Source organism: Salmo salar, chromosome 13, assembly GCF_965601325.2.
Source record: "Salmo salar chromosome 13, fSalSal1, whole genome shotgun sequence".
Classification (NCBI taxonomy): domain Eukaryota; kingdom Metazoa; phylum Chordata; class Actinopteri; order Salmoniformes; family Salmonidae; genus Salmo; species Salmo salar.
In genome coordinates this window covers 51,218,871-51,240,199 of record NC_138303.1, presented here as the reverse complement: position 1 = coordinate 51,240,199, position 21,329 = coordinate 51,218,871, and the positions used below count along the sequence as shown (strand labels likewise).

General features: G+C 41.8%; 1 protein-coding gene across 1 annotated transcript; it reads left to right on the top strand.

Moving 5' to 3' along the window:
- The first annotated feature begins 3,056 nt into the window (after positions 1–3,056).
- LOC145860003 (uncharacterized) lies at positions 3,057–21,111 on the top strand. The gene is made up of 7 exons (XM_082959727.1): positions 3,057–3,728; positions 7,789–7,923; positions 8,459–8,633; positions 9,552–9,650; positions 9,770–9,861; positions 20,517–20,657; positions 20,857–21,111. Exons 1-7 carry the CDS (start codon positions 3,057–3,059, stop codon positions 21,109–21,111), a joined length of 1,569 nt encoding a protein of 522 aa, XP_082815853.1.
- The last annotated feature ends 218 nt before the right edge of the window (positions 21,112–21,329 follow it).

Below are 21,329 nucleotides of genomic sequence, written 5' to 3'. Positions count from 1 at the left end.
TGAGTAGGTGTTCTAAAATGTTTGACCGGTAGTGTAGATGTCTTCAGTCCAAGCAACTTTTCTTTCTGCAAATTGCACCACCCCTAAACTACTTCCCTTGGCTATGACAACATGTGACTGAGAGTGCAGTTCTTTGCAGGGACTAAGTGCCTTGATCAAAGGGTCAACGGCAGGAGGTGGTAGGTCTACATGTGATCAGACACAGCAGCTTTCCAGTGTCAATAATGCTTACTTTTTCATGTAGGCTATGATAATAGTAATGAAAATGTTGTTAAAAGTCATGGAAAATATGTATGAACCATTTACAGTGAATAATCAGAGGTAGCAATGTCATTTGTGAATTTCGGTGAACATAGTCTAATGAATCGACTTGGAAAAAGGCAGCTCCTGCGCTTCTTTCATCTAAAGTCAAGCACTGGTAATCAACCTTAAATAAGTTCGTTTTTGTTTTCAAGCTAAGGTAATGTCCTTTGCGTTTTCTCACCCCACCAAAACAAAGGATATTTCAAGAAAGGGTGAAAACCCACATAAGCCATGAACAGTAATTCAAAGGGAGTTTAAACGCATGGCAAGAAGCATTTCTTATTTTTTTCATGTTATTTATGGAGCAGACACTGAATTAGGCAAATCAATAACTGGATGGAGCCTACAATTTCCCTTGTTCCCTTATTGTTGCAGCCCTTATTCTGCATACAAAGATTTACCGTATTTCCCTTTATTTAGACTCTCAGATATCGATAGGCTAAGCCTATGCTCAAGGGTGGACACAGCTGTCATGGAGTCCCATAAACAAAACCAATTGCGCAATATTAATTCATTCCCCCGTTCGTGGAAACGCATATTTTTCAACCAACTCTTACGATAAAGGAAAATCTCTCAATTATAGATATGAGTGAAAATCAAATAATCAATTAAATGAGAATCCAACTCAATTGGAGTCCATAGGATATTTTTGTGCGCAAATAAGATTGTGCCCATCATTTTGGAGTTCGTGTTAATTAAACATGAAACGAATTAATAATACAGGATAATACAGGATACTTGAACTATTTTAAGATGGGCAATTGTTGAGTGTGCTTTTTGTAAATTGTCATCGAATAAAAATGTCAATATGAAAATGTAATAAAATATTTCAAAGAGAAGCATGATAAAATTAGAATATAATGTATTACTTTTTTTCTGTTTAAAAGCCTGGATGAACGAGGTCAGATTTGATTGGCATGTATTCCCTCCCTTGGCAGAAATTAAACCTCACAATTATCCAACACACGTCACTAGTTGCGACCATTAATGGGCATCCTATGAGTCCTATCTGATAGCTGGAACATGCGATTTTCCAGGTCCAAATGACAGACATTTTTGTAAATAATAGGTCACAATGTTTACATTTTATTCTCTTGAAATGACTTCATAATTTTTTTTAAATATATATTCGCGATTTACTTTCGAACGACGAGTCCATGTCATCTTTGGAGTACATGAAAAAGGAATGCTTCGCATCTGGGACCCTGTCCTCGGCTTCTCTGAAAGGAACATTTACCAAAATTCAGAAAAGCAGACGTAAACGAAGAGTCGCACCAAAGACACAGGAAGAGACAGACAGCGGCTGCAATATTTGCAGGTGTGTATGTCAAGTGTGTGTATTGTTTTATATTAATAGCCTACAAACCGAACACCTTAGTTTACTTTTGTAGGCTTATCCTATAAAGTGCTACGTTATTTTAGCCTTTTCGCAGAAAGATAGCCTATTTGATAGAGTAAGTGGACTAATTTATTAGCCTACACTCATTGAAAGAAAGGTTCTGGATAGAACCAAAAAGGACATTGATTCCATATAGAACCCTATATGGAGCCCAAAGATTCTACGTGGGACCCATTTTGGTTCAGTGAAGAACCCATGGGGTTCTGATCAAATAACCCTACAAATGTCATATACACTGAGTATACCAAATATTAGCAACACCTTCCTAATACTGATTTGCACTGGGTGTCATTTGGGTGGTGGACCATTCTTGATACATATGGGATATTATTGAGTGTGAAAAACCCAGCAGCATTGCAGTTCTTGACACAAACCGCGGTGCCTGGCATCTACTAATGTACCCCATTAAAATCTTTTGTTTTGCCCATTCACACTCTGAATGGCACACATATACAATCCATGCCTTAATTGTGTGAAGGTTAAAGAAGGATTTCTGTCTACTCCACTTTATCTACACTGATTGAAGTGGATTTAACAAGTGACATCAATAAGGAATCATAGACTGACCAGGTGAAAGCTATGTCATGGAACGAGCGTATGTTCTTAATGTTTTGTATTCTCAGTGTATGAAGCAAGCAATAGAACCCTTTTTGGTTCTGTCCAGAAACTTTTTTTCTAAGTGTAATCAAACATTTACATCCTACACGTATCTATTAATTCACCAATAAATAGCAACTCAGCCTTGATTCCAAGGTTTTTATATGATAATGGTATAATTTTATAATATTTCATATTGAAAATCTATTTTTATTATTTGTATTATTTAATCAGATCCTTATTTCCTTTTGGTCCTATATATTGCAGTTTCTCTCTCTCTCTGTGTCTCGGCAGTAACCGCACTGTTCGTCGCATCTTGACTGCTTGTCTGCTCTCGTTTCTGGCTTTGCTCGGCTCAGTCTCCGTCGACCTCAGCTCCAACTTGGACCTGCTGCGTGCCACAGAGGCCGCTGTCACCGAGCTGACTTCATGCAGGACTACTGCTATTCTCCAACTCATAGGGGACCTCCAAAACAGGAGAAGTCTATGCAGAAAGTACAGGAGTAACGAGACACACCAAGAAAAGTGTACAAGTCCACTGACTAGCATTTTACCAGTGATTATTAGACTTTGCACTGATATGGAGGGCCACAAAAACAGTCAGGGTCACCCATGCAGCGAGGAGTTGGTGGAGTTCTGCCAGAAACTTAGGGAAGATTTGACAGAATTTCTGAACACAACATGGGGAGTTGAGGACAACAATGACATGTCCGTGTTCTCCTTGACCATTGTCAGACTCCTGGACATTTGGGGGGACATGGAACAGGACATTAGTCAGGTCAAGCAGTTTTCAGACTGGAAAGATGTCCTCTCACTGAGACTGATGGTCACATTCCTGGAACTCAACCACCAGTTCAGGGAACTCCCTTCCGTAGGAACCCAAGGTGACTTTCACAAGAAGTGGATCCACGCACTCAGCCGTCTAACCTTTGCCCAGCTCTTGTCAGAAACGCTAGAGGACTGCTGGGTGGAGAACGTTCACCTAAAGCTCAACCTGACCAACAGCCTCAAAGTCGACCCATATATCTTTGACTCCACCCCCTGGCAGATACCAGCGGTTGGCACGGTGGGAACAGTGGGCATCCTCACAGGCTCTCAGACTGGCATCCAGGCTCTGAGGGATACCCAGGCGTGCCTGCTGGCTGAGGCGTTGCCAGCTCTGAAGCTCCGATCCAGGGCCATGTTCTCAGGGCTCAGCATGCGGATCTCCCTGTTGACATTGGCCTGCCTGATCTATCCGCTGGTGCTGGTGTCCTTCAAGCAGATGACAGAGTGGATCCAGAACTATGCATGCAACCTGCAGGAGAGGACCGAGGACCTGAAGCGCCAGAGACAGCTGGCCGAGGACCTCCTGCACCAGATGCTGCCCAAGACCGTAGCCAAGCAGCTGAGACAGCAGAAGCACGTGGAGGCGGAGAGCTATGAGAAGGTGGGTTTGATTGATCTGAGCAGATTTGGGATTTCAGTTCCATCATGTCGATCAATTCCATTTCTTGCTGCGTCTTCATTTCCATATCCCATGGTCATCACTATCTGGTTATGCTGGAGAGTTAGGAATTCAAAATTAGCCACAACCCTTCAGTGAATCCCTCTCAACATTATAAAGAACCATTTGGAAGAGAAAAGGGTTATTTGTGTAGAGCAAATAACCTCTCAAGAATCCTGTTTTCTTTATAGCATATTCTAACCACAACTTTAAAGTTAAAGAAACTCTTTAAAATGTCTATAACCAACTTAAATATCAGCAAGATTATACACTTTCTCTGTGACATTGGCACAAGGTGCCGCCCCCCTCTTCCTCATCACTTTTAGCATTGAAACAAATGAGTGTGAGGGCCTTGTAAAGGACCGTATTGGTGCAGTACTTTGGCAAGATCACCAAACCAACGCGCTGAATGATCCCTGCATTTGGTTTCTTTGTTCTTATTGTTCTTGTAATTACCTATAATTACGGTGTTCCATATTCATTAGGAGATAAAACGGGTTACGCAGGTGCAAATTGCATCCAGCTCATTGAGGTGCTTGAAGCAGCTGGGCCAAAAGCACTCTGCTCAGGGCTATTAGCTACCAAAGGAGATGTGGTCCGTTTTTACACAGGCTTCTTTGAGTTCCAGCAATGGAACATTCTGAAAATGGAACACAATATTAGCACAAGAGTATAATCTGCATACATTTGTGTATCAACATCATGACACACATGAGGAAGGTCATACTGTCTTAGGTCATATAAGCTAAACAGTGAAGGCCATAAGACAGATTCCTGGGGAACCCTCATTGTGCTTAACAAAGACACTATAAGTATACAATATGACTGTGCAGTACACTTAGAAATGACACGCCATTGGTTTGCTCATGTTTACCGTGGATCACTGTCTCTTTTGTAAAATACTGTAGATTGAAATCACAATGGCGTCAACTAATGGAGTCATGCAGCTATTATTTTAGAGGGGACACAAAGTACGTGTTGATGGAGGGGGGGTTATCGGAAGTCGTAGAATTTCGATTTTTTTTTAAACACCTGAAACAGATTTTCTTGAAATCTAGAGTCATAATGCCTAATTCTATGTAAAAAATGTTATCTAAGCATACCTCTTTAACAGTTCAATTAATTATGCACATTATGCACAAAATCAAATCAAAGTTTATTTGTCATGTGCACCGAATACAACAGGTGTAGACCTGACAGTGAAATTCTTACTTACAAGCCCTTAACCAACAGTGCCGTTTTTAAGTAAAAAAATAAGTATTAGGTAACAATAGATAAGTAAAGAAATATATATATATATATATTTGTTTTTAAATGTAAAAAATAACAGTAGCAAGGCTATATACAGGTGGTACCGCTACAGAGTCAATGTGCGGGTGCACCAGTTAGTCGGGCTATTTGAGGTAATATGTAAATGTAGGATTAGTTAAAGTGACTATGCATAGATGATAAACAGAGAGTATTAGCAGCGTAAAAGAGGGGTTGGCGGGGGGCTGGAGGGGTTTGGGCGGGACACAATGTATAGTCCGGTTAGCCATTTGATTAGCTGTTCAGGAGTCTTATGGCTTTGGGGTAAAAGCTGTTGAGAAGCCTTTTGGTCCTAGACTTGACGCTCCGGTACTGCTTGCCATGCGGTAGCAGAGACAACAGTCTATGACTGGGGTGGCTGGAGTCTTTAACAATTTTTAGGGCCTTCCTCTGACACCGCCTGGTATAGAAGTCCTTGATGGCAGGCAGCTTAGCCCCAGTGATGTACTGGGCCGTACACACTACCCTCTGTAGCGCCTTGCGGTCGGAGGCTGAACAGTTGCCGTACCAGGCAGTGATGCAACCAGTCAGGATGCTCTCGATTTTGCAGCTGTAGAACCTTTTGAGGATCTGAGGACCCATGCCAAATCTTTTTAGTTTCCTGAGTGGGAATAGGCTTTTTCGTGCCGTCTTCACGACTGTCTTGGTGTGTTTGGACCATTCTAGTTTGTTGGTGATGTGGACACCGAGGAACTGGAAGCTCTCAACCTGCTCCACTACAGCCCCGTTGATGAGAATGGGGGCATGCTCGGTCCTCCTTTTCCTGTAGTCCACAATTATTTCCTTTGTCTTGATTACGTTGAGGGATAGGTTGTTATTCTGGCACCACCTGGCCAGGTCTCTGACCTCCTCCCTACATTAATTCCATAAGAACTTTTATACCTTATGAGTTTAGTACAACTGCCGCACTGGTATATAGTATCCTAACAAAATAATTAAAGCAATTTCAGTCATTTCTAAAGTATAACAACCTTGCCAGCAAGCATGCCAGCTAAGATACACTACATGACCAAAATTATGTGGACACCTGCTCGTCGAACATGTCATTCCAAAATCATGGGCATTAAAATGGAGTTGGTCCCCCCTTTGCTGCTATAACAGCCTCCACTCTTCTGGGAAGGCTTTCCACTAGATGTTGGAACATTGCTACAGAGACTTGCTTCCATTCAGCCACAAGAGCATTCGTGAGGTCGGGCACTGGATGTTGGGCGATTAGGCCTGGCTCGTAGTCAGCGTTCCAATTCATCCCAAAGGTGTTCGATGGGGTTGAGCTCAGGGCTCTGTGCAGGCCAGTCAAGTTCTTTCACACCAATCTCAACAAACCATTTCTGCATGGACCTTGCTTTGTGCATGGGGCATTGTCATTCTGAAACAGGAAAGGGGCTTCCCCAAACTGTTGCCACAAAGTTGGAAGCACAGAATCGTCTGTGTGTTATTGTATGCTGTAGCATTAAGACTTCCCTTCACTGGAACTAAGGGGCCTAAACCATAAAAACAGCCCCAAACCATTATCCCTCCTCCACCAAATGTTACAGTTGGCACTATGCATTGGGGCAGGTAAAGTTTTCCTGGCATCCGCCAAACCCGGATTCGTCCATCAGACTGCCAGATGGCGAAGCGTGATTCATCACACCACTGCTCCAGAGTTCAATGGTGGCGAGCTTCACACCACTCCGGCCGACGCTTGGCATTGTGCATGGTGATCTTAGGCTTGTGTGCGGCTGCTCAGCCATGGAAACCAACTTCATGAAGCTCCCGACGAACAGTTATTGTGCTGAAATTGCTTCCAGAGGCAGTTTGGAACTCAGTAGTGAGTGTTGCAAACAAGGATAGACAATTTTTATGCACTTCAGCACACAGAAGTCCCGTTCTGTGAGCTTGTGTGGCCTGCCACTTCGTGGCTGAGCCATTGTTGATTCTAGACGTTTCCACTTCACAATAACAGAACTTACAGTTGACCGGGACAGCTCTAGCAGGGCAGAAATTTGATGAACTGACTTCTTGGAAAGGTGGCTTCCTATGATGGTGCGACGTTGAAAGTCACTGAGCTCTTCAGTAAGGTAATTCTTCAGCCAATGTGTGTCTATGGAGTTTACATTGCTGTGTGCTCAATTTCATACACCTGTCAGTAACGGGTATGGCTGAAATAGCCGAATCCACTCATTTGAAGGGGTGTCCACATACTTTTGTATATATAGTGTAGTTAGACAAGCTGGTCTAACTTGATTGATAGCCTGAAATGGCTTGGAAGCTAGTTACTTCATAAAATTGCTAGGTGGCTAGTATTACAGAGAAACAACAAAAGATTTTAATTTGATTTATTCATTAAGAAGGAATCAATAGTCAACATACATAGCTTGATCAAATTCATTTACAAGCACACCTCCTGTGAGTCCTGCCCATCTTACTAGGGAGAATAGGGGGGGGGTACTCTTTGCCTGGTCCAGTTAGTGTGCCCCCTCCGCTGACACATATTTTTATAAATAATTATGACAAAACGTTGGCTTAAAATTGTTTAGTAATTAATTTAATTTGAAAAATTAAAAATAAGACAAATCTGAGGGGGCATGTGCACATGATCCTCCTATGGGCATAAATAAGAGAGAAATTAATAGAATTACAATGTACTGACTGTACTAGCGCTCGCAATTTAACGAGGCCAAGAGAGACATCTTAAAAATGTTTTTCTCTACAGGTGACTATTTTCTTTTCTGATATCGTTGGTTTCACTACTATCTCGGCCTCCTGCACCCCTCTGCAAGTCGTGGAGATGCTGAACAACCTGTACATGTGCTTCGACACTCGCATCGACTCCTATGATGTCTACAAGGTAAGACTGAACTGGGGTAGCCTACATGGAGATTGGATTGGACCAAAACTAAATACTTTGTACTACCCATACTACATACTATTTTGAACAAAAACGGAACAAATATCAACATACTAAGCTGAGAAGGCATCATCTAATTCGCAATGGGGTTGTTCCCCCTCATTCCTTCATTTTGATACAGCCCATCCCCTTATCTGATTATTAGCTGTTGTCAAACATATGTGGGTCTGATAAGACCACTCAATAGTGTGCAGCGAATTCATACTAGACAAAAAGCCTAAATAAGTGTGACATCCTGGCATTTAAAGCTGTAAAACGTTCTATTTTTGCATACACAAAGCGCCTACTATTTAAAACACAATTATGTGTAATCGGACACTGCCTATGTCCCAATCTACATACTAACATATTATTTAGTATGCATGGCCAATAAGTCACTTCATACTAAATAGTGTGTAAGTTTGAGTATTGGGATGTTTCCGACCTATCTGAAATTCATTTATCATGAGTGGACCCATTGTATTTGCTCCCCCAGGTGGAGACGATAGGCGATGCCTACATGGTGGTGAGTGGGCTGCCTGAGAGGAATGGGGACAAGCACGCTGATGAGATCGCCAAGATGTCGCTGGACCTGGTGGCGGCAGTTAGACAGGTGGCAATCCCCCACATGCCCAACAAGAGACTGCAGCTTCGCGCAGGCATACACACAGGTGAGAGAACACACACATTATGCACGCACGTACGCACACACCACACACACCTTTCTAACCCATGTTCAAATTACATAATAGTTTTAGGTGCTGGAAAAGTACCTGATAAACTCACCTAACAGGCTGATGCTTAGAGTTTTCAGACATGGGAATGCAAGCAATATTTCATTCAATTCAAACAATTTTCATTTCCTGAGGGAACTTTATGTGTGGTAATATTCACTGAGTGTACAAAACATTAGGAACATCTGCTCTTTCCATGACATAGCCTGGCCAGGTGAATCCAGGTGAAAGCTATGATACCTTATTGATGTCACCTGTTAAATCCACTTCAATCAGTGTAAATGAAGGGGAGGAGACAGGTTAAAGAAGGATTTTTAAGTCTTGAGACATGGATTGTTTATGTGTGCCATTCAGAGGGTGAATGGGCAAGACAAAATATTTAAGTGCCTTTGAACGGGGTATGGTAGTAGGTGCCAGGCTCACCGGGTTGAGTGTTTCAAGAACTGCAATGCTGTTGGGTTTTTCACGTTCAACAGTTTCCTGTGTGTATCAAGAATGGTCCACCACCCAAAGGACATCCAGCCAACTTGACACAATTGTGGGAAGCATTGGAGTCAACATGGTCCAGCATCCCTGTGGAACGCATTCAACACCTTGTAGAGTCCTTCGTCCGAACAATTGAGGCTGTTCTGAGGGCAAAAGGGGGTGCAACTCAATTTTAGGAAGGTGTTCCTAATGTTTTGTACACTCAGTGTATATACTATATATTGCATACTTATTGCTGTGGTAGGTTTGATTTAAGTCTTTAACCTGATTATCTATCTATAACCTAGGGTTATTATCAAAGTAAATACCAGTGAGTATATTATGGTGTAGCAGGCTTGTCTTTCTCTTCATTTGCTCTCCTTGCCCCAGGTCCATGTGTGGCAGGCATTGTCGGCTACAAGATGCCCAGATACTGCCTGTTTGGAGATACTGTCAACACAGCCTCTAGAATGGAGTCCACCAGCCTGCGTAGGTGTACGGCATGCGTGCATACACACACACTCTCCTCTCTTTTCGTACAAACATTCCACTTTTCTGTGTGTGTGTGTGTGTGTGTGTGTGTGTGTGTGTGTGTGTGTGGGTGTCAGCTCAGAGGATCCACGCCAGCTCAGCCGTATACCTGGCTCTGATGAAGGACGGTGCCTACGAGCTCCAGCTGAGAGGAGAGATCGAGGTGAAGGTAAGGCTCTTCTATTGACACTGGGGAATAATAGCATACCCCTGAAGTTCTCTTTGAGGGAAATATAGTTATATTTTTAGTCCTGGAATAGGCTTCATCTTGCCTGGCTACCCAGATTCCTTGATCTGTCCAAACACTACGCCACGCCCACGGTTAATTCTCCGCAATGAGTCTGGATCTGAGCACTTCACAGAGTATGAATACATTTGGTCCAGAAACCAATGGCTTGGGCCAGAGCCAGAACACACATGGGTAAAGCAGCAGTTTGAAAATTCGTCATTGGCTTTGATTGTTTAGAGATGATCCAATTGCTGAAGACTTTTTGTGCAACACCCCTCGTGCCCCTGGTCACCACAAAAGACGATGATAGCAGTTTCAGACTAAGGTATGTAGCAAACGACAGAGCAGCGGAATAATTTAGTATGAGTCGTCAGTAGGGCTTTTACGGTGACCGTATTACCGCCACACCAGCGGTCACGAGTCATGAAGGCAGTCAAATTCCACGTGACCATTTAGTCACGGTAATTAGGCTTCTCCAAGCTCTGATGCTGCTGATGGTCATTAGTAGCCTACCAAACCTGTTAACTGCCTGACACTCAGCATTATATTGTCCCTCTAATCACTCTGACATCAATGCAAATGTAATCAAAAATCGAATCAAACACTTCATGTGAGCATGAGCTCATGTTGCGCAACATTTCTATATGCTATGCAATTGCGTGAGACAACTGAGTGATGGCCTCTATTAAAAAGAGGGGGGTCCCATCAGCTTTCTATAGACTAGGCCTACTATAGCCTATTTATTTCTCATCTTTCCTAATATTAAGCACATGGCTTCTCTTTACAACAGGAGTATAGCCTACCTGGCTAGCATGAAAATGAACCCACCGGAAAAGCGTTCTCCATTCGCTATTTAAGTGCATGTATTTTTTTCCGCTGCCCCTGTTTCGAGACAGGTGCATGATAATGGTCCATTCTAAATCAAAAACAAATTTCACACATATATTATTTAGTATATATTAAGACAAGATTAAATCAAGAATAGTGTAATGAGTGACAATATTAGCCTATCACTTGTGAATGATATACAGTACCAGTCAAAGGTTTGGACACACCTATTCAATGATTTTTCTTTATTTTTACTATTTTCTACATTGTAGAATAATAGTGAAGACATCAACTATGAAATAACACATATGGAATCATGTAGTAACCAAAGTAACCAAGTGTTAAACAGATTCTTCAAAGTAGCCACCCTTTTCCTTGATGACAGCTTTGCACAAGGTGTTCCTTGTTAAAAGTGAATTTGTGGAATACATTTTTATTTGTTTATCACTTTTTTGGTAACTACATGATTCTATATGTGTTATTTTATAGTTTTGATGTCTTCACTGTAGGTGTGTCCAGACTTTTGACTGGTACTGTATATATATTCTTTACACATATTTAACCTCTTTTTTGGGGGTAGGCACAAAACTACCTTCATACTTCCATTTGTTTTTTAAACCGGTACTGGTTACCTTCAGATGAGTCCCATGACATTTGTGGGAGTTTTGAAGTGTCTGTCCTATAAAGTGCATTCAGAAAGTATTCAGACCCCTTGACTTTTTCAAAAAAAATAATCATTTTTACATTACATCTTTATTCTAAATTTGATTAAATTGTTTTTTCCTCTCATCCAACTACACGCAATACCCCATAATGACGAAGCAAAAACTGTTTTTTAGGCATTTTTGCAAATGTATTCAAAAATAAAAAACTGAAATGAAATTTACATAAGTATTCAGATCCTTTATTCAGTACTTTGTTGAAGCACCTTTGGCAGCAATTATAGCCTCGAGTCTTCTTGGTTTTGACACTACAAGCTTGGCACACTTGTATTTGGGTAGTTTCTCCCATTCTCTGCAGAACCGCTCAAGCTCTGTCAGGTTATATGGGGAGTGTCGCTGCACAGCTATTTTAAGGTCTCTCAAGAGATGTTCAATCGGGTTCAAGTCCGGGCTCTGGCTAGGCCACTCAAGGACATTCAGAGACTTGTACCGAAGCCACTCTTGCGTTGTCTTGGCTGTGTACTTAGGGTCGTTGTCCTGTTGGAAGGTGAACTTTCGCCCCAGTCTGAGGTCCTGAATGCTCTGGAGCAGGTTTTCATCAAGGATCTCTATGTACTTTGCTCCTTTCATCTTTCCCTCGATCCTGACTAGTCTTGCAGTCCCTGCCGCTGAAAAACATCCCCACAGCATGATGCTGCTACCACCATGCTTCACCGTAGGGATGGTGCCAGGTTTCCTCCAGATGTGACGCTTGGCATTCAGGCCAAATGGTTCAATCTCGGTTTCATCAGACCAGAGAATCTCGTTTTTCATGGTCTGATAGTCCTTTAGGTGCCCTTTGGCAAACATCAAGCGGTGTGCCTTTTACTGAGGAGTGGATTCTGTCTGGCCACTCTACCATAAAAGGCCTGATTGGTGGAGTGCTGCAGAGGGTTGTTCTTCTATCTCCACAGAGGAACTCTGGAGCTCTGTCAGAGTGTCCATCGGGTTCTTGGTCACCTCCCTGACCAAGGCCCTTCTCCCCCGATTGCTCAGTTTGGCCGGGTGATCAATTCTAGGAAGAGTCTTGGTGGTTCCAAACTTCTTTAATTTAAGAATGCGGGAGGCCACTGTGTTCTTGGGGACCTTTGATGCTGCAGACATTTTTTAGTACCCTTCCCCAGATCTGTGCCTCGACACAATCCTGTCTCGGAGCTCTACGGACAGTTCCGTTCCAAATCATGTCCAATCAATTGAATTTACCACAGGTGGACTCCAATCAAGTCTTAGAAACATCTCAAGGATGATCAATGCAAACAGGATGCACCTGAGCTCAATTTTGAGTCTCATATCAAAGGGTCTGAATACTTATGTAAATAAGGTATCTTTTTTTATTTATAATAAATTTGCAACATTTTAAAAAACCTGCTTTTGCTTAGTTATTATGGGCTATTGTGCGTAGATTGATGAGGAAAAACATTTACGTAATCCATTTAGAATAAGGATGTAACAAAATGTTGAAAAAGTCAGGGGGTCTGAATACTTTCTGAATGCACTGTATCTTGGAGATATAAGAAAGCTCATAAAATATTTTGGACCCATATTTAACATCTTATTTTTGTTGGCACAATACTACCTCCATACTTTTATTAATTTGTATCGGTTCCATTCAGATGACTCCCATGACTTGACACCATCGAGTTCGTGACAGTGTCCCCTTTCCACAGTGTGGTCCTATTAGTTTGTAGCCCAAACGGTTCAGACGCTACAGACAAAAGTTGGCACATCAGCGTTACCGACTTCAGACGAGTCAGAAAGCAAAACAGGGAACATCATCGTCTTCGTGAGAGTCACATTTTTCCATAGAGTGTTCTTATTAGTTTGTAGGCCAAACCGTTCAGACGCTAGAGACGTTGTCGTCAGAGGAAAAAAACTGATTTCTCTAGCTTGAACTGAAGGATTTTGATGGGGATTTTTTTTATTACGTTACATAGATTGACACACGGGTGCGTCAAATAGACTCTTAAAGATTTTTTTATATGTGGCATACTGTTAAGCAGAACCAGTCATAACATTTTCATCTGACTGTCAAACAAATCACTTTGAAGGCTCCGTAGGCTACCTGCACACGTTCATCCACTAAAATAATTCCACCAGCCATTTGAGGAATGGAAAAAGACATATGCTAGAAAAACACCAGAAAGTGTAATGAGGTTTGGCGATTGAGACACTTGTAACCTGGCTTGAGTATAGGTTGTTTCCACTGCTGTCTGCGCGCAGAGACGAGCCCACACGTATACCACCTTTTTTCAAGTTCATTAGCTAACGTTTTATGCAGTCGACATGCGTAATGATAAATTCCAGTGTAGAAGCCTTCGGGTTCATTGAAATCTTTGGCCTTATTATTGCAATTGGCTAATCTTTAATCGGTACGGTGTACCGTTATTATTTATTTTGCCAGTACTCCATCCCGGACAGTACTGGCTTACTTTCACCACTGCACCTTAGCTAATCAAAAGGGACGTGGAATGACTCCAATGTAGCATTGGAGCCATGAAAGGGCTAACCTAACCTATGACCTGACCCATCACCTTATGTATTACTTCCCCCCCAGCTGCAAGAAGTGACATCCCATCAGGAAACTGCTGAGAATGCCTTATGGCAGTAGTTCTTTATCCTCTCCTGGGGACCCCAAAGGGTGCACATTTTGGCTTTTGCCCTAGCACTACACAGCTGATTCAACTAATCATCGAACGTGCACCCCTTCGGGTCCCCATGACCGAATTGGTGAAACGCTGCCCTAGCACTACCTGATTCTACTAATCAAATGTTTGATGAGTTGATTAGTGGAATCAGGTGTGTAGTGTTAGGGCAAAAACTAAAATGTGTGTCCCCAGGACAGGGATTAAGAAACATTGGCCTTATTGTATTGAGAGAAAGGTTGTGTATAGACAGTACACAAAACAATGGCAGAGGTGCATAAAGATGGCTTCCTCCATGCACTTTCCACAAATTCCTTGTTTAAAGTTTCCATATTGTACATTGCCTTACATAATACTTTTTTGTATCTGTATTCATACCCCTAGACTTATTCAACATTTTGTTGTGTTACTGCCTGAATTCAAAATTTATTAAATTGATATTTTTTCTCACCCATCTACACACAATACCCCATAATGACAAAGTGAAAACGTTTTTAGACATTTTAGCAAATTTATTGAAAATACAGAAATATCTAATATACATAAGTATTCACACCTCTGAGTCAATACATGTTAGAATCACCTTTGGCAGCGATTACAGCTGTGAGTCTTTCTGGCTAAGTCTCTAAGAGCTTAGCACACATAGATATTATTGTTCTGCTGAAAGGTGAATTTGTCTCCCAGTGTAAGTTGGAAGCAGACTGAACCAGGTTTTCCTCTAGGATTTTGCTTGTGCTTAGCTCAATTCTGTTTCTTTTTAGCCAACTTTTTTTTTTCTTCTAGTCCTTGCCGATGACAACCATACCCATAATATGATGCAGCCACCACCATTCTTGAAAATATTAAGAGTGGTGCTCAGTGATGTGTTGGAATTGCTGCAAACATAAAACTTTTTTATTCAGGACATAAAGTTAATTTCTTTGCCACATTTTTTGCAGTTTTACTTTAGTGCCTTATTGCAAACAATATGCATATTCTGTACAGGCTTCCTTATTTTCACTCTGTCATTTAGGTTAGTATTGTGGAGTAACTACAATGTTGTTGATCCATTCTCAGCTTTGTCCTGTCACAGCCAATAAACTCTAACTGTTTTAAAGTCACCATTGGCCTCATGTTGAAATCTTTGAGCGGTTTCCTTCCTCTCCGGCAACTTAGATAGGAAGGACACCTATATCTTTGTAGTGACTAGGTGAATTGATACACCATCAAAAGTGTAATTAATAACTTCACCATGCTCAAAGGGATATTTTTTTATTTTGACCCATCTACCAATAGGTGCCCTTCTTTGCGAGGCATTGGAAAACCTCCCTGGTCTTTGTGATTGAAATTCACTGCTCGACTTATGATGATGTGTGGGGTACAGAGATGAGGTAGTCATTCAAAAATCATGTTAAACACTTTTTGCAAACAGAGTGAGTCTATGTGACTTGTTCAGCACATTCTTACTCCTGAACAAATTAAAACTTCCCATAACAAAGGGGTTGAATACTTATTGACTCAAGACATTTCAGACATTATGGGGTATTGTGTGTAGGCCAGTGACACACAATTTCTATTTAATCAATTTTCAATTCAGGCCATAATACAACAAAATGTGGAAAAAGTCAAGGGGTGTGAATACTTTCTGAAGGCACTGCACATGATCCCAATTCTAGCTCTAAGACACCAGCAATTTGAAAAACCGAGAAAGTAGATTGTGCTGATTTATTGTTCCATAGTTTATTGTTCCTGTAGTTTAAAAATGATGTGGATACTGCTAAAACAATGACTTCATATCTAGACTGACATATTTATGCACGGTCACTAAGATGTCTCAATACAAATGGCTGCTCTTATCAGTGGGTGTGCTTGCCCCCCACCCGCGCCGAGTCGTCGACCGGGCGAAGCCCAAAGCGATTTTCCACCGACGGGATGGACCAGGCCCCACTGGACGCCCGGTCGGCATGGAAGCGAGTGCACCCATAATCACCAGGATCAGCATACATGCGTCTACAACATAATAAACAATTGATTCATTAGGTTATGAACTGATATATTTAGGTTATGTTCTATGGTTTACATGTGTTCTGATAGTGTCCCAGTGAACATCTAGTCCATTGTCATAGTCCTGGAGGGCCAATCAGCTTCTATAGGGCGGAAACGTTCCTTTACCAATAGCAACATCCCTCAGTTTGTTGTCTAAAGCATTTTTAGATCCCACATAAATAACCCTTGAGAAAATACACAGCATTGAGCTGTAAACAATGTAGAAATGCTATATTATTCAGGCCAAACTCTGATATCAGCTGTTGGAATGGTATAATATTTCCGTCCCTTACAAACTGCCCCACCTGACTGATATTTTGGTGTTGCCAGGTAATATTAGCCAGTGTCTTTCCACCTGTGGCAAACAAGGAGTTGTTCCATATTGAACATGAAGGGAAGGAAGCTCCATTGATAGATAACCTTTTACGATGTATCCTTGCCACTTCACAATAGCATTCCAGTAGTGGATGATCTATCTCAATCTGGTCTCAGATTATTTCGTATTGTTCTGTATGTAAATCACGGCACTCTGTTTAGTATGATATCCTGTTTAGGATAGGGGGCAGTATTTTCACGGCCGGATGAAAAAACGTACCCGATTTAATCTGGTTACTACTCTTGCCCAGAAACTAGAATATGCATATTATTAGTAGATTTGGATAGAAAACACTCTGATGTTTCTAAAACTGTTTGAATGGTGTCTGTGAGTATAACAGAACTCATATGGCAGGCAAAAACCTGAGAAAATTCCAAGCAGGAAGTGGCCTGTCTGAGAATTTGTAATTCTTCTTTTGATTCTATATCGAAACTACAGTATATGTGGGGTTACATTGCACTTTCTAAGGCTTCCATTGGCTGTCTAAAGCTTTCAGAAAGTGGATTGAGCCGTCTCCTGTCTCTGGGCAGAGTATAGTAGCTCAGTTTCTCAGTGGTCTGCTTGGGGACAAAGAGATTGGATATGCGCGTTCTCGCGTGCACGCTGTTTTTTCCTTTCCTCTTTGAATGAATACACTATTGTCCGGTTGGAATATTATCGCTATTTTACGAGAAAAATACCATACATTTATTTTAAACAGCGTTTAACATGCTTCTAAGTACGGTAATGGAACATTTTGACTTTTTTGTCTCGAAATCACACACAGAACGAGCAGTACAGCTGGTGGCATTGTCATACTGGAGGGTGATGTCAGGATGAGCCTGCAGGAAGGGTACCACATGAGTGAGGAGGATGTCTTCCCTGTATTGAGATTGCCTGCAATGACAACAAGCTCAGTTCGATGATGCTGTGACACACCGCCCCAGACCATGACGGACCCTGCACCTCCAAATCGATCCCGCTCCAGAGTACAGGCCTCGGTGTAACGCTCATTCCTTCGACGATAAACATGAATCCGACCATCACCCCCGATGAGACAAAACCGAGACTAATCAGTGAAGAGCACTTTTTGCCAGTCCTGTCTGGTCCAGCGACGGTGGGTTTGTGCCCATAGGCGACATTGTTGCCGGTGATGTCTGGTGAGGACCTGCCTTACAACAGGCCTAGAAGCCCTCAATCCAGCCTCTCTCAGCCTATTGCGGACAGTCTGAGCACTGATGGAGGGATTGTGTGTTCCTGGTGTAACTCGGGCAGTTATTGTTGCCATCCTGTTCCTGTCCCTGTGCAGGTGTTGTTACACGTGGTCTGCCACTGCGAGGACGATCAGCTGTTCGTCCTGTCTCCCTGTAGCGCTGTCTTAGGTGTCTCACAGTACGGACATTGCAATTTATTGCCCTGGCCACATCTGCAGTCCTCATGCCTCCTTGCAGCATGCCTAAGGCATGTTCACGCAGATGAGCAGGGACCCTGGGCATCTTTCTTTTGGTGTTTTTCAGAGTCAGTAGAAAGGCCTCTTTAGTGTCCTAAGTTTTCATAACTGTGACCTTAATTGCCTACCGTCTGTAAGCTGTTAGTGTCTTAACGACCGTTCCACAGGTGCATGTTCATTAATTGTTTATGGTTCATTGAACAAGCATGGGAAACAGTGTTTAAACCCTTTACAATGAAGATCTGTGAAGTTATTTGGATTTTTACGAATTATCTTTGAAAGACAGGGTCCTGAAAAAGGGACCTTTCTTTTTTTGCAGAGTTCATTATATGTTGTGTATTTGCAAAATGTACAATATGTTACAAATTCTAGCTAGATTCTAGCTAATCCATTTTAGAATAAGGCTGTAACGTAACAGAATGTGGAAAAGGGAAGGGGTCTGAATACCTTCCGAATGCACTGTACATACTATATACATTTTACGAACGCAGTATATTTTACATTAGTTATCTTTTTTTTATTTGTTTTTATTTGATTGTATTCCAACACCCTTCAGCTATCCTCAACCCCTCCCATCTATCTCTGAAAACCATCCAGTTTTGATTTCTAATTGCTGTATATTTTTCAACTGTGCTGTAATGGTTCAGAAAAGTTCAGAAAGTTTGAATTCTCATAGTTTCTACAGATTGTAAATTAAAGATAAACATGTTTATTAAGAGTATTATTGATCAATTGACAATGGCTTTTTAAGTCACCCAGCAATGCTATTTGCAGACTTAGCTCCAGGTAAATGTTGCAATTCTTCAGCCATTCCTGAACCTGTAACCAATAAAAAGCTACAGTACCAAAACAAGTGATCTAATGCTTCTAATAATGTCAGCCTTCCAAATTTATATTAATTATATAAATAGTCCCATCTAATTTAGTTTGGCTTGCTGTTCCAAATAAAGTGGAATATGTTTTGCCTATATCGTTTAAAAAAAATGTTGTAAGCAGGGCCATAAGTAAATATGATAAGTATGATAATTGTGATAAGTATTATAACTATGACAATAATATTATCATAGTTCGATGATAATCCAGAGAGTTTATAAAAATAATCTAGATCTTCTATGAGGCCAGGTAGGGATCCAAATTGCGGATTTAAAAGAAAACATGAGTAATCAGCATACAATGACAACTTTGTTTTTAATAAGCCCTGGATTTCTAGCCCCTTGGTATTGTTGTTGGATCAAATTTTAATAGCTAAACTTTGATGGCCATAAGCTCAGTTCGATGATGCTGTGACACACCGCCCCAGTGGACAACCTTGTTTCACTCCTCTTGACAGTTTAATAAGATATCATTTTGAACTTATGACCACTCAGATTGATACGTACCACTTACACTGAATGTACAAAACATTAGGAACACCTGCTCTTTCCATGACAGAGACTGACCAGGTGAATCCAGGTGAAAGCTATGATCCCTTATTGATGTCACCTGTTTAATCCACTTCAATCATTGTATGCCTTGAGAAAATTGAGACATGGATTGTGTATGTGCGCCATTCAGAGGGTGAATGGGCAAGACAAAATATTTAAGTGCCTTTGAACAGGGTATGGTAGTAGGTATGGTAGTAGGTGCCAAGTGCACCACAGGCTGTGTGTCCCAGCGTCGTCCGGGTTTGGCTGGGATAGGCTGTCATTGTAAATAAGAATTTGTTCTTAACTGACTTGCCTAGTTATATAAAGGTTAAATCTAAAAGTAAAAACGCTGCTGGGTTTCTCACGCTCAACAATTTTCAGTGTGTATCAAGAATAGTCCACCACCCAAAGGACATCCAGCCAACTTGACAACTGTGGGAAGCATTGGAGTCAACATGGGCCAGCATCCCTGTGGAATGCTTTCAACGCCTTGTAGAATCCATGCTCCGACAAATTGAGGCTGAGAGCAAAATGGGGTGCAACTCAATATTAGGAAGGTGTTCCTAATGTTTTGTACACTCGGTGTATATCCTCCTTTGCTCAAACTCATTCCACGGCAGGCTGAGGGTTTTTGCTCCTCCCTTGTCCTAGATTGATGAATTAAGGTCACTGATTAGTAAGGACCTCCCCTCACCTGGTTGTCTAGGTCTTAATTGAAAGGAAAAAACAAAAAACAAAAACCAGCAGACATTAGGCCCTCCCTGGAATAAGTTTGACACCCCTGCTCTAATGGGTCAATGAGTCACACTGAGGGCTTTGAGTCACTTTTAACTTGTTAATTAGAGTCTGGATCAACTCCACATAATTAAACACTTCACCAGCACTCAATGAAAATTATTATATTTACAGTTCATTACACACCACTTCTCTCTTCAATGTTGGTGTGATGACAGTTGACTTCTTCATTATCCTGATATCCTGTCGGATTGTAAATGAGTTGTTCAACAGTCATTATCTGAGCTACTCCACTTTTATGGAGTGATATTAAAGGCTATGAATAGCCAAAAGTTGTACTTAAAGCTGTTGTTGCATTCAGCTGATTTCAAGATTTAGTATACATTACTGCGCATCTTAAAATAAAGCGAGCATACTAAATCATCTAAAGTATTTTATCCGCCTCTCTCCCAGGGTAAGGGGAAAATGAACACATATTGGCTGATCGGACACAAGAACTACAGTGTTCAGAACGACAGTCTTGTGTGCCACTGGAACCCCAATCTAGCCAGAAAGAAGAAGACATTGGTGGGGAGCGACATTTCTATGGCGAACGTGAGTGCATTACACCCTAGGCAAACGGCGTTTGTACATTAATGTATTACACCTGTTGATTATCAGCCCAAAATTGGAACTAGCTCTCTCAACTTTTTCCTCCCCTATCTTTCTTTCTTTCTCCTACCCTCTCTCTCTCTGCCACTCTCCCTTCCTTCCTACCTTCCATCCTTCTACCCCTTCCCTCTCTTGTTCTCAGTCCTGTGTGACAGTGCAGAGCCTCAGTGAGAATGCTACCACTCCCGTGCCTCAGGGATCCAAGGCCCAGCAGGGGGCCCTGTGTGTGTCCGTGTCAGCCCAGGTGGAGCACTGTGCCAGCAGCTTCGGCACCCTGGGCTCCATGATCGGGGGCCTCCAGGGACTAGCGAGCCCCAGGGAGGGGAAAGCCTGCGGGGGGACGGGAGGAGACAAACCGGACCTTCTGCCTGGATCTGGAACCATCCCTCATATGTGATGGAGGGCTGGGATGGTAGGCTGGACTGGGACAAGAAACTTCTCTAAAACTAAATTGCTATGGTTTTTCCCTCTGGCTGTTTGAGTGGAGATTCAGGTGATTTTAATGATGATGTAAATACAGTATATTTAGGCATGTGTGAAAGAACCGCAATGAATAAAAGAAAAACAGTTACTCTGATATCTGGTGTGGGTGTGTGTGTGTGTGTGTGTTTTATA